Source organism: Tinamus guttatus, unplaced genomic scaffold (assembly GCF_059628265.1).
Source record: "Tinamus guttatus ecotype Peru unplaced genomic scaffold, ASM5962826v1 Tinamus_guttatus_pri_ptg000048l, whole genome shotgun sequence".
NCBI lineage: Eukaryota > Metazoa > Chordata > Aves > Tinamiformes > Tinamidae > Tinamus > Tinamus guttatus.
In genome coordinates, this window is record NW_028288582.1 from 13,058,407 (window position 1) to 13,072,828 (window position 14,422).

At 42.2% G+C, this 14,422-nt stretch overlaps 1 protein-coding gene across 1 annotated transcript in view; it reads left to right on the forward strand.

Annotated features, from left to right (window-relative positions):
* Positions 1–1,572: 1,572 nt before the first annotated feature.
* Positions 1,573–14,422, forward strand: part of CCDC88C (coiled-coil and HOOK domain protein 88C) — an 85,942-nt gene continuing 73,092 nt past the window's right edge. The window contains exons 1-3 of the mRNA XM_088539726.1: positions 1,573–1,726; positions 2,051–2,151; positions 8,098–8,206. Of these exons, the coding sequence (XP_088395852.1) occupies positions 1,667–1,726; positions 2,051–2,151; positions 8,098–8,206 (270 nt within the window). The 5' untranslated portion in view covers positions 1,573–1,666. The remainder of the gene's footprint in view (positions 1,727–2,050; positions 2,152–8,097; positions 8,207–14,422) is intronic.

Sequence of the window (14,422 nt, forward strand, 5' to 3'; positions counted from 1 at the left end):
AGTTATCTCGGCACTCTCTAATGTGGGGAGCATTTTCATTTTTCTTCTACTAGAAAAGAGTCCGTCAGCTGCAAATGTGAGGTCTAACCTCCTGCCTGCTAAGGTATCGAGGGGACTATTGCTACCAGAGCATGGGGTCCTGGAGAGAAGCTGCCTGGAATACGGCAGGAAGTTTATCATTAAATCCGGGTTCAGTGGGACAAACGGCCACAGCAATTAACAACAGTAACTACCACCTAGTAATAGGTCGCCTGCAAACTCTTGTAACAGCCAAAAAAGAGACGTCCTTCTTTCTCAACCAATATAAGCTGACATACACATACACCCATATACATCCTCTTCAAAAATACGTGTGCAAGATTAGTGGTTAATAATAAAGCAGAATTTCAGATATGGCAGGCCTAACTTACCCAAAATACATTTTATGAGTTTGGTGTGACTGAACAAGGTATAGGCAAAATGAATTAAGAAGTGGCTGATGCCAAGACTGAAAATTTAAAGACTGGCAAGTGGCTGATGGCAAGACTGAGTTTAAAGACATGCAGGCATGAAAAACAGGGCAAACCACAAAACACAAACCCAGGAACACACAACCTGCATGTGTGACACCGTACAGGCTCAGCCTCATCACGGAATTATGGTGCACGAGCATCTGCAAGCGGGTGCAGGCAGCACCCAGACACATTTAAGAAACAGCAAGAGTCCAGGAAAAATCGCAGAATGCATCAGTGTCCCTGGAATATTTTTCATTTTATTGGAATATAGGATTAATTCTGCCCGAAGGGAAACAATTCACATCCTTCATGGCACAACTGTTTAACTGGGGCCATGGGCAGGTGTAGCCCCGAAAGAACTGCACTTGGTGCATTTCGTTTAAAAAGTGCATGTATCTTTTTAAACATTTAAAAAGTTTAAGAAGCCCATACATCTTTTCGCTCGCTTTTTCCTCTTTGCGTTTTCAGGCTGTAACAACTGTTTTTTACTGCCTGTTCTGGAGCGTTGCCCCCTGGAGCGCGTTGCGGGGATTCCCGTGCTGGCCATTCACACGTTTTCTAGCCGCGCGTTTCCCCGCCGCCGCGAGCGGAGGAGCGGCAGCGGGACGCGCGGCCCGGCTCGGCCCGGCTCAGGCTCCGGCTCGCGCCGCGGCCCGACGCCCTCTCGAACTTTCCGCCGCGGGCGCCGCCTCAGCCCCGGGCAGCCCCGCGGAGCCGCCACCCGCTTCGGGCGTCTCCTCGAGGGCTCCGCGGAGGCCCCGCCCCCGCTGCGCCCATTGGCCAGCGCTGCCCCCCTGCCCGCCTCCTATTTGCGGCGGGCGGTGCCCGTCACGCGGCGTCCGCGGCCGCGCTCTAAGTGCCGCGGCGCGGGCGCTCCTCGCTACAGGTAGCGGCGCTGCCACCGGGCGTGGGACGCGCTGTCCCGCAGCAGCTGCAGCAGGCGGGGGCAGCGCGGCCTGTTGCTGCTGCGGGAAGGCTCAGGAAAGCAGCAGGAGGCGGCGGCGGGCGCGCAGCCCCTGCCCGCGGGTGCGGGGGGGAGGAGGGCGCCATGCGCCGGGCATTGTTTCCCTGGTAGGCAGCTGCCCTGGGCACCGGCGCCGCGGGCCATGGGCCCCGCGCCTTTGTCTCCCGAGTGAGCGAGCCCTGCGTGCCCCGCCGCCTTGGCAGCCAGCATGGACGTGACCATCTCGGAGCTGCTGGAGCTCTTCCTGCAGAGCCCCCTCGTGACCTGGGTGAGTCCAGCGCGGTGGGCAGGGAGGGGGCCGCACCTGGGCCGCCCGCACCGGGGGGGGCTGGCACCATCGCCGGCCCCGGCTGGTGTTTGAGGAAAAGCCGTCGGGAGAGCCCGCGGCCGCAACGGAGGCAGCGGCGGAGAGCGGCCCGAGCTGCCCCCGGGGGCTGAGAGCCGCGCCGGGGGCGCCTGGCCGCGCCGCGGCACCTGCGCGGGCCGTTGGCGGCCGTTAACGGCCGTTAACGCACGAGGCGCCTCCGTCCGCGGGAGACCAGGGGTGGGGGCCGGCCTCGAGAGGCGCCTCTCACTGCTCCTCTGCCGGCAGGTGAAAACGTTTGGGCCCCTGGGCAGCGAGAGCGAGGACCGGCTCGGTGTGTACATGGAGCTGGTGGACGGCGTCTTCCTCAACAAGATCATGCTGCAAATGTAAGTGGCCGTGGCGGGAAGGAAGGGGGCACCGCCGCGGTCGCTGGGGGGAACACCTCCCTCCCCCCGACGGTTACTTTTTTTTTTTTTTTTTTCTTGTCATATGCCTCTCGGGGGAAGATACGTTGCAGTGTAAATAAGGAAATGAAAGTACTTTATCATACAAAGCTTTAGTGAGGATTTGCAACTGGCGCGTGTCTCCATTTACTTGTGAACTTTGGTACTGAAGACGTAAGTTGGTAAAAAGAGAACTTCACTGGTGTATGCTTCAGAAAACACTGTAGAGATGCATCTAAATTTCTAGAGCAGGTTAAAAGAACAAGGATTGAAAGTATTTTTTCTTGTAGAAGTTTTGACAACAAAGTATTTTAGTTCTAACATGTTTAACCACATCCTTTCCTGTTACTGCTCTGCTGCATACTGTTTCTGACTTTGCATCATCTCTGTATTTGCTTTTAAGAACTCGAAATGCATCTGATAGTTAACACGGAGAGTCTTGGTTTGCTATGGAGACGATCTTAAAAAATACTCAATTATGGCAGTGCACTCTCTTTTCATTGAACTATTTGAAATTTCACTGGTGATTACTTGAACTTAACATTAAGTGCTTTAAATGCATTTTTTTTTCTTTTTAAAAAAAAGTCACAGAAAGCGTAGGTGGGGGAAGCACAAGTATAGTGAAGTCAGAAACTGCCCCATTATAAGTAATCAGATGGGGCTTTTTTCTTTTTTGGGCAGCTTTGGTAGTGCTTCTGATGGTGTCTTAGGAGCTTGAAACTGTTAAAGATCATAGTTGTATTTCTGTATTCCAAGTCAGCAGGGTGCTTGGGAGAGGTGCTGTCTAGAACCTTCAGTTTTCCTGAGTCAACCTTTAGAACTTGCAGTGCAATTACTGTGTGCATGTAAATCGGGAAAGCCTCTCAAAGGGTATTTCTGCCCAACAAAACTTTCCAGAAGGAAAAATAAATGTTTTAAAAATACGTGCTCATCAGATCAAGTCCTTAAAGCTAGCTTTCAATGCTTGTCTTAAGATCTTTTCCTCTTGAAGTCTTATTAACGAAGGCTTTTGGCAACTCTATAGAATTTGATGTGCCACACTGCAGGAAAGGAGATGGCTGAAAGCTGCACATGTGCATGCACTCACACAGGCAGTGAGTAGGGGTAACAGAGTAAAGTAGTTGGATCCCCTTTGTGGATAGCTGCCTTATTTAACCTGAAAAGCTAAAAGGGATATAATAATGTGTTTGCCTGCCTATTTGAGCACAAATAGCCAGATATGTGACTTTACGCTGAAACAGCAGGTCAGATTTTTGCGAATCTTTTGTGCTACCATGTGATGCAATACTTGGCTTGAGATGAACAGTTTTCTCTTGATGAAGATTTTAAAAAACAAGTAACATGGGCATAAAATGCCATTGCTAAACATAAAACACTTTTCAAGTAATTTAGAGAGTTTAAGTTCAGGACATGGCTATAAAGGAACCTCTCTGAAGAAATCCAGATAGACCTATGTTGAGATTGCTGGATAAAAGTAAGTCTTTAACTGTTTGAGATGCTGAATGGGTTTTACTTACTTGAGTCAGTCTCTAGTTTCTGTAGTAATAGATTGGATTTTGTTCAGCACTCTCTGACAAATTAGAACGGGTGCAGAAGTTCTCTATTGCTCAATAATGTGAATGTTTTAGACAGCTGTGTTGATGGAAGCAAAATGCTGTCCTACTGAGATACATGTAGTGTGTGTCACTTCTGCAGGGTGTTGGGTCCCTGTAGGCTGTGTGAAAGGAGGGGGAGGGAGGGAGGGAGTCCTGTCTCTTCTCTGTTCCCTGTAGTGAAGAAATGCTTGTAGGAGCTATAACATTGAACAAAATGTGTGTTGCTTGGGCACAACAAATATGGCTGCTGTGCAAGGGCGCAGGAAGGAAATGCCGTGGTCTGGTCAGCAGATAACTAGCTGCTGGGATTTGCTGTTTAGGTGGTACCTAAGAAACTGGTGTTTTTAAGATGTTTAGGGATTATTTGGCTCTGCATTGTGGTACTTGGCTAGTTAAGTCCAATAGGAAGAGGCAGACAACAGGGTTAGATTGCTACTCATTTTAAACAAAATTTACAACTCTCTTCAACTTGTTTTGCTGTAAATGAGTGGTTTTCTTTTCCTATGTTCTGCAGGCACCTTAACCTGATGCCACTTACAAATTTGCAGTTATGTCTTGATGTTCTGTGTGCAACAATGTTCAGTCATCTTCACAGTGCAACTGTTGTGTCCTGAGCTTCTGTGTCTTTTTTTGGGGGAATTATGTGCTTTTCTATGGGAAAACTTTGAAGAAGTTTTTCTTTAGATGGTTCTGTGTCACTTCCTGGTATGAAATTCACACATGGTGATGCTTGACTGCTTTCAGTGTAACAATTGCATCTGGGGTATAATATTTATTTCTATAAAAAATTAAGCAAACACAAATGTATAGCAGGAATGACAAAGCCTCTTGCACCGAAGCCACATAATAAGAATTCGCAAATAAAGGTTTTTCAATTTTGAATACAGTTATCATAGGTTGGTGTTTTTAGTCTCTCATCTTTGATGTAGAGCATTTGGCAGGATTAGCTGAGCTGTACATATCTCCTGCTTCTGGGTTGCAGGAAATATCATGAATAATGGAAAATTAAATATGTGTAACCATTTAAATATAGTGTTGCTTAAAACTGCATTTAAGTATACACTTTTACCATTTTTCAGGCAGCTTAAAGTCCAGCTTAAATCCACTTTAAATGGTTTCAGTCCCTTTAATAGGAGAGGAGGAAGTTGAATGATAAGGCAATTAGAGTAATCAAGGTCTCTTCAGTGGTGTGTTTTCAGTTAGTGAGTTACCTGCAGCACAGAGGACAGGTGGTAGCTGAGGGCCATGGAGTGTTAGAAACACCTGGTAAAACTGATTTATTCTGACAGTCATTCTTATGCCACTTGGAGGGCTACTCTATTGCTTGCCTACATTAGTTGTCTGAAATTGTTTAAATAGATTGTCATTTTGAATTTAGAAAACAATTTTTTTCTGTATTTTTGTTATTTTTATTTTATTGATGCCAGCAGTTTTGTCGCCTGCCTTATGCATCCTAAACTTGTGACTCACCTTTATTTATTAAACACACTTTTCTTTGCCCTGCCCTCAACCCCCAAGCCCATAAAGACGGCATAGAAATCGGGTTACTCTTTAAAATGACTATGTATAGTAAGGTTTGAGATATTCTTCCTGACCATTTGACCTGGCTATTTTTCACTTCTTTGTGCAGGAGTGCCCTCAGTTACACCTTCTCCTATTTAGATAAATTTTTTGATCAGAAGAGGCAAGTGCTTTCTTAATAAATTGAAACATATAAGAATTGATTTTTTTAAGGGAAAGATGAGCAATCAATAGACAAAAAAAGAAATCACAGTAAGGTTGTGTTCAGAGATTGTTAGTTGAATTCAGGCAGAGATTGTGGTAGATTACCTGCTCACTGTTGCAAACGGTCTTCTCTGAAGGTAACCTAAGGAGCAAATGAGAAAAATCCTTCTTGTAAGACAAGACTTGCTCCATGTCCTACATATTTGAAAATCCTCATCCAAGGCCTATGGTTATGCTGTATAGAAGTATTGAAGAAGCTGCCTCCCCTTTGCTTTGGCCAGGGTGTACTTTGTGCGTTTGTGCTCTGTTTTGTGTGAGCTTGGGGGAGGGTTGTGGTGTGTTGGTTGTTAAACAAGTTCTTGGGGAATTGGGAACTTGGCAGGTTTCCCAGTCCTGCCTCATTTTCCCAGTCCTGCTTTTGGTACAGCTCAGGGCTTAAATGGTGGTCGTGGTGGCCCCATGGCCAGCGGAAGGGCTTTGTGTGCGCAGCCTCACCCTCTACTCAGAGGGAGTAGAGGCAAAGGCAAGGAGATTTGGAGGCTGAGAATACGTAGGAGGGATGGGTTTCAAAGGCAGGAAAGCTTCTGGGGAAAAGCAAGTAAGCTGGAAAGGGTCAGGAGGCAGGGGAGCTGCTGGGGAGAGTGGATTCTGAGTTAAACTCCTCCTAGTGCCTGCAGTATGGGAATAAGTTAAACTGCTGCTACATGACAGCATTTTATTTTTTTTTAACAGGCAATGTACAGATTGTATGTGTGGAAATACAGTAATATATATATGTCCCTCATCACTTAAGATGGCCACTGCCAAGCAGCTGAAGCCTTTTCTCCCCATTCTAGAGCTGGGTCGGTGCCTGATAGTGGTATGGCAGCTTCTGGCATGCAGGAGCTCATTTGTGTGTAAAGAGGAGTTTTAAGTTGCCCTTTCTGTTCAGTCAGCTTCTTTTTATTGCAAGTTCCTTCCCTCTTAGCTTCCCAGTTCATGGGCATGACTTTGCCTACAAAGGCTAAGATATGTTTTTGCTGCAACACTCAAGCCTATCATAATCTGCATGGAGGATACTCCAGGAAAGATGATCTCATGTTGAAGCTCAGGTGCCCTTTATGCTTCTCTTTGCTGTGTTGCTGTAGAGCCACGTCATCAAACTGCATCTGTATGCGTGGCTTCCACACTGTGTATCTGTGCATCAGTAAGACAGAATTGTTAATGGAAAGGCGGATATGAGAAACTTTACGTACCTGTTAGTATCTATACTCTAAAAGCTTGTTGCAATTGGCTCTCCTTTTTCAGGATGTGTATCAGTATGTGATAAGCAGGGTACAAAATCCATTGCTGCTCTAAAGCCATGTAGAGTCATGCTGACTTATGGTGGGGGAGCTTTGATTGTTTGTGCTTCTATTTGCTTGAACCCCTATTGCATAGAAAGTCTCATGTTATTTTCTGACCACTTCTCTCACTGTCTCTGTGGAATATCTACATATGCTGTCATATTTGTGTACATAGCATTGCTTTCATTAGATGCTTTGGGATGATCCTGCATTAAAAAAAAAATGACATACTTCTGTAAACATTGCCAGATATATTTTTAAATGATATACTGGATTATTTCCTCTTATTTCCTTGTCAACACCCAAATTGAGCATTTGGCCCTGAAATAGGTGTGAATGGCTTAATTAACAGACATAGTAGAGCTCTGGGAGGCAGGTGTTTGGATTGCGTAGGAGTCTGTTGATAAGAGTTTATTATAGAGGAATTGCATGGCTTTGATCTATAGTTCTAGCAGATAAAGGTTTTTAGACTACTACTTTTGCAACATGTTATGGTGCATATGTACATGTTTGTAATAATCATTTACAGCTTTTTGACTTCTACCCTGTCCCTATCCAGGAAATAAAGTTTATTCGAGTACAATTTTGATTTGCTTTGTTTCTTTTTAAATAAAGTTTAGTTGCCTTTCCTCTCCCTAATCTTTGCACTTTATTTTTAATGGGTGTATGTGCACCAATGCTTATATCCTCTTTTTAGTGAGAGCTGTTCTTCACTGCATACTGGGCATGAGAGTTGTGTGACCACATGATATAAGCATGATGAAAAGTGCAGTCTTCCTTTCCCTTCACCACTTAAGTACAGAGTATATCTGTCTTTTGCTCTTTGAATAATGGGCACTGATAAGTGATAAGCTCTCCTTAAAGCCAGTATTTGGTAGTCTTTCCTAGGCTTCCGTTTATTCGAATAAGATAAAATCTTTGTTATCAGAGACTGCCTTGGTCTAATGCACACAAACTAAATATACTTCCTGGTTCAAGGAAATAAGGAGGGAAGCTGCCAAGTTTTACTGTGTGGGTTAACCTGAAATAGTTGTCTAGTGGTACACAGGAAAGATTTTCAAGTTGTACATAGATATAAAGGTATTGTGCTTGTTGGATTTTGAATTAATGTGCATTATGGGTAATTATGTCAGTGCATTTAACACATAAATGGTTAAAAGTCTTCCTAATGGTGCATTGTCAAGATATTAACTCTTACTACCAGGGGAACCAAAAAAATTTTTTTCCTTTTTTATTTTTTGTAGAGATCCTCGGCCAACCAACCAACGTGTTAACAAGCATGTAAATAATGACATTTATCTTCGGGTTCAAAACTTGACCATCTTGGTCAGAAGCATTAAGACTTATTATCAGGTGAGATTTCTGCTCTCTAGTAATTGGTTTATGGTGAGTGTTACATTGTTCCATCTAGTGCAGAAGCTGGTGACTTGTTAAAGAAACTTGCCACAGGAAATGGAAAGGCAGTTGTGTCTGTATAAAAGCACTTTCAGCCATGCTTTCTTTATGAAACAATAATGCTACCTTTTCTATCCATCATGACTAGAGGCTGATTTTTCCCTTTTAGAAAAAAGGAGGAAATGGTCTTTGAAGGCAGTGATAACAGATGAAGATTTGTGTAGCAAAAAGGCTGTGCATCTCAACCCCTCTAGGGTTACTGAAATTAGAATAGTCTTTTGTGGGTATAGAACTTGTTTAAGTAATCCTTCCTCAAAGGGGGCTGCCTGCAGAAAATTATAAATAAATGTTTTTAGTGTTATCAAACCAATTACAAACCAAAGTAGTATTAATTAAGAAAAAAATGAATTAGTTCATATCTTCAAGGCACCTCTTTTTGGTGTTACAGTTGTTTTAATTGTCTTCCTTTATAACACTGAAGTATGGTAATATCTTCGGAGCCTGGAAAATAGTGCTCTTAAGTAATGTCCTTGAACTGACCCTTGTGCCCCCCTCCCCCCCCCCCACCTTGTGTCACAGGGTTGTAGTAGCTCCCCTGACGTGACAGCTGAACACTTTCATAGGCTCACATGCATGTTGGGTTCTGCTGAAAAACCATGGGGAGTGACTCAGTTACTTAAAATTTCTGTGTAAACACCCTGGTGTATATTTGTACCCTTTATTGAAAGGGATAGTTGTTCTTTTGTTTCCTTTTACACAACTTTTGCCAAATTTAAATGCTGTGTGGTATAAACTGGGCTTCAAACACTTGTCTGAAATGATTCTGTATATATGTCTGTTAAACATGTGGTCAAGAAAATTTAAGTGTGGTAGTTGATGTAAATGGTCTGTGCTCATCCTGGGAACTTCATCTCCTACATACATAGAAGAGATTTTGTGTTGTTTTTGCCTTCAAAATGCAGTGGAGATGTAAGAATGCATAAGAGGTGCAACTGCAGTAGTGTCTCTGTCATTTGTTGTCTTAGTGCTGCATACTGCTGGTGTTACTGCCACTATTGCTTCTGTTTCTGGATTTGCTCAGGGAAGTCTGAGATTTCTGAAAGTCACATGGAATTGATGACTGCAGTTTGTAGCTGTCAGTCATATCTTAGCTTTGAGAGTATGTGCAAGAGTTTATCTAAACACAGCTGACCTCAGGTGTGTCAGTTGTTGAGCATGGGAGTTGCTGATGAGATTGGAGATGCTGATAGAAATCCCAAGTCTTAATAATGCTTAGAAGAAACTTAATTTGATCATAATTGTTTTTGAGTTGTCTGTTACCTGCTGAACAGAATAAATATGAGAAGTCTGCAAGGAAAATGGCCTATGGAAGGGCAGGAGATGAGCCTTAGTTATTTCCTATCCTTCCTGCAAGACTCTTGTCCTTCAGGTGTTGAAAGCAATTTTTTTTTCTTGAGGCTTCTTTATCTTGATGATTATTACATAACCTTTTCTAACAAAATATGAAGAGAGATGAGATTCAGGGTGGGGGTTGAAAAGGGGAGAGCAGGGAAAAAGTGGTTTAGAATCATAACTTTTGTTTAGTCTCTTGTTGAACTAACTGTTGGGTTTTGTAACCAATCTCATAAAGGCACACCTGAAATACATTGAGACTGTTTTCATTAGGAAATGATAGTTGAGATTTGCAGTAGTGGGCTTAAGTCATGTTCTTACTGTAGTCCCAAAACTGCTGTGAGTCTTGTTATATATTCTGTACCTGTGTGCTTATGTCTGTACTCAATCTGACTATATGTGCTGTACATAAGCAGAGCGGTTATGGGAATTGATTGTTCTTTTATTTTGGTCCTGAAAATGTGCAATGTGACCAAGCTTAAAGTCACCTTATGATGTATGAAGAATTTGGTTATGCTTGCCACAGCCCTGTGTTCATGGCAAATGGAAGATCTTAATCTCCCCTTTCATATGCAGCTGTGCAATGTTTTTTAACTCGGCAGCCTGGGAGGAGTACAGCATGTCATCTGTGCTGTAACTGAGTTCTGTACCTCATTGCTTAGTAATAATATCATATCTGTATGTGTCTCATAGATATTTATAGAGATTTTTTTGTAATTTAAGATCTGAAATATGTAATTTTAGCTTTTAAAATAAACTTATCCTTAATGTGAATGTTTTGGAATATATTAGACTGTCTCTCTTGAATTCAAAACATTTGTGGAGATTTTTTTTTTTAAATGGCTTGAAGCTTTGGGCTTGTGTATAATACTAATACTCTAGCTTAACTTGAAGCCAGGGTAGTGTCTTTCTAATGGAAAACACCTTATCAGTTTAAGCTGCAAACTGGAAGTGGAAGGGAAAATTTCTGACAAACAATAGCAACATTAATTTGCAGCTTCCTCAAGAGAAACAAAAGCTTCAGAAACAAAGTGTTGGCCTTGAAATTTGCTTTTTCTTTCACTGCATGTATCCAAGTCAAGTTCATGGTTTACCCACAGAGTCTGGTGGGCTGGGTTTCCTAGATCAAGGGAGGTATATCCTCATGCTTTATTGAGGGATACTGATAGACATTATGAAAAAACTTTTGCCTGTCTGAACTTGGCCTGTGACTTGAGATCATGCTGCTGTAATCCTTGTGTCTGAAGTACGTGACCTCAGTGGCTACTAAAATTAAATCTGATATCTGAAATGTCATCTAGTTTCTGAATAATATATTTGTCTAGCATAAGTGTATCTGTATAGCATATCTCTTTCTTAAAACAATTATTCTTAATGCAGACTATTTTACTTAAAACAGGTATCTAGAGGCATGAGTCTAGGTACTTTGCATAACTTTGGTAACTTCTGATCTGTCAGGCTTCAGTGTCTGCACTGAGTATGACTGTAAACCAACCTGCATGTTGGTAGATTTTTGGCTTCATGGGTCAGGCCATGAAGTTCACTTCCTGTCATTGATTCAGGAGGTGTAACTTGGTAAGTGTGAATGTAGTGAGGAAGCTTTTTGCCAGATTTAATTGCTTGCATTTTTAGAAATTTGCTCACTCTGTTTCAGCAATATCCAAAGAGTTAAGTTCTTGCAGATCTTAAAATTGCAAAAATGTTCTTACTGATGGCTGCTAAAAGAGCCAGTGGTATTGAGGCTTTTATAGTAAAATAGGGGACAAAAATAATTACCGCAGGATCTTTTTTATTATTATTTTTTAATGATGCGTATAAAAAAGGTTAGTCATGCAGCAGTAACATCTTGCATTTCCCACTGTTTGAGCAGTCACACCTTTGCAGGTTTCTGGAGAGAAAGGGAGAGAGCACCTCTGTTTGAGGCTTGAGAGGCTCCTCTTTTGAAACCAGGTGAATGCGTCATTTTGCTGTGGGATTTCTTGAATGTTAAGGAGAATCTGTCATTAATTGCATTTAACTGTTATAGTACTGGTTAGCTGTAGAAATGCCTGGTTGCAAAAAAAAAAAAAAAAAAAAAAAAAGTTGGTACTACATCTTTGTGAAGTACTGAGTGAGGCAGAATGTGTCGATTGCTCATTGCGTGAGTTCATGTTTTTTCTTGCTCTGAGTTTGCACGTTTAACTTAGTGCAGGGAGATTTGGCTGTGGTCTGTAGTGAACTCTGAGAAAGGCTGTTGAAGGGATCTATAGAGAAGTGAATGGATCAGAAAAAGAGAACCCATTCACTTCTCTCTGGGCAGATGTTGTGCGTTCTCATCAAAGTATGATGTCTTTGCCAACAGCTACAGCTAAACAGCCTGTTTGGAGCTGACTGATCTCAAGCTGGTGCCTGCCTGTTGATAATGTAGTTGGGAATGTTGGTCCTTATGCTGTCAACTCACGCAGTGACAGAGAAAATGTTACCTTGCTACCCTGAATTCTGCTTTCACTTTAAATGATCCTCGTGTGCTTTTCAATAGTTATTGGCACTGCCCTAATTAAGTTATCTTGAAAACAGTTGAGGTGTGAGTGTTGGTAAGGCCAAGTGATGTTCAGTGTCACTGAAATAAAAATGATTGACCCTGGTCCACAGGGAGCTGGTCTGACCTTTATTGCCCTGGGCCCTGCTTTTTCAAATATGATGCTGATTAGTCTCAGCTTTGGCAACTCTCTGTGGTGATGTCCCAGTGGCCTTGTTTCTGGCAGAGTCTTGTTAAAGCTGAAACATGCAAAAGTTGCTGTTGCTGCTGTTTCTCCTGGGAATGGAAGGAGAAAGCCAGAAAATCTGGAATGTTGGCCTATCTACTTGCCATGCTGTGGGAGATGTTTAAATCCTGTGGGTGCTTTTGAAATGTCTGTATTGGAGCAACTGCCCCAGTGCCTGTTCAGCTGTTCAGTGTGTTCAGCTGTGCAGAGTTTTAGAAGAGTTTTAAGGCAGGTTGGCAGGGGAAGCTTGCAGTGGCTTTGTGCTTCCTCTGCTCCTGTCATTACTTGGTTTGATCTCTTTTAAGGTGCTTTTTTTAAAACAAAACAACAACCACAAAAAACCTTCTAATTAATAAAAAGCTAAATTAAGATATTCATATTGATGTCAGACTATTAATATTCAAAAATATCAGTAATTACTCAAACTGCATATCTTGCACTCTAGCAAAAAATTGCTACTGTTTGCATAAAATCTTGGGACTGGTGGAGAAGAGGAGAAAACAAATGTTATCACCACTTGTCTAGCCTCTGAATGTGTACTTAGGCCACATCCGGAGCATGTGGATGAGAAATGCTGCTGGAAGCATGGCCATGGCTGTGTTTTTTTGCTGCCTGTAGTTCCCATAGCTGTGGCCACTAAATACTTAACAGATGGCTTCATGTTTTTAAATATGCTGGAAATATTTCTTCATTTGAAAAATAAATGCTAATGAGAAATGATTCTAAAACCAGTTATGGTTGTGTGGCTTGTGCAAGCTTGGCGAGAAACTTGTAACCCTTAGCATTTCCATTAAATTGGGATGCAGGGATGTGAATGTGGAAGCCTTCACTAAAAGGGCAGGAAAAAAGCATTTCAGAGGGATCACTGCTAATTCTACTACCTCTCCCTAAAGTCATTTAGGGTATGGAGATAAAGGTTGATGAGGTGCCTTATTTTTTTTAAGACATGTTTCAGTAGACCTGTGTCCTTATGTTTTTTTCTTGGTTGTTTTATATTTGTAAAAAAAACCCTGTTGATTGTACTTATTTTATATCAGGTCCTTAAATAGCATTGCACAGGATCTGACTGTTTTAGTTTGTGCAATGAACTGGCTGTTGTGATGAAGTGCTGGGGCTCCAGAACTGCTGTGATTTCAACCTGAGAAAGGAGAACGGTTTTGTCTTCAGCCCCAGGTAGAAACTGGTCTTTCCAATTGCTCAGGCAGGGATTTAAATCTTTGTAGATGAGGTCTTGGAATGCCAGTAGCTTTCAGATCAATAAACACTCTTGCTTCTGTAGCTGAAACATTGAGTCAGACTTAGTTCTTGAATAGATTGCGAGCAGGAATTCAAACTCCAATCTCCAGATTTGGGCACAAGTTACGAATTGGCAGCTGTATTCAAGCTATAAATAAAGTTCTGAAAGTAGCAATGTTCTCTTCTGCAAGTTGAAATCTTTCCCTACTAGGCAGGATAATTCTAGTGTATTAGCAAGCCAATCTTCAGCAGAGAAAATGCCAAAATTGAAGAAATATGCGTAAGCATGCTCTGAGGTTGAAGGCATCTCTCTCTTTTAAGAGCCAGAAATCTTGCCTAAAATGCTCTATTGAATTAGGTAATAAATACAATATTTCATTGGGTTTCTTTTTCTTTCTGCTGGTGTTGTCTATTTGATGTGTTAAACTACAGCATGCCAGAATGACTGTTTTCCTTTGATTTCTGTTCCCTACATATCCTAATTTAGGAACTTGAGTAAGGGTGAACCTTACTTCCTTCTGAGCTTTAAATTCTATAGGTTAACCTAGAATGTCTACTTTATCAAGAACAAGGTACCAGATTTTTAACAGGTAATTGCTCAATTCAAATATTTTGCTGGTTTCATGTGCTGTTGAGTGTTTTCTCTTTCCTGTGCAGTTGAGTGGACTATATGCTCATAGTCACTTGTTTCAGCAGTTGCAGTTCTGTCATTGCACCTGCCAGAGGTAGCATACAGGTTTCTGTGGCCTCGCGTTGCAGCTGCATTTTGAAACAACAGTGAGCAGCAGCTGCCAATTTCTGA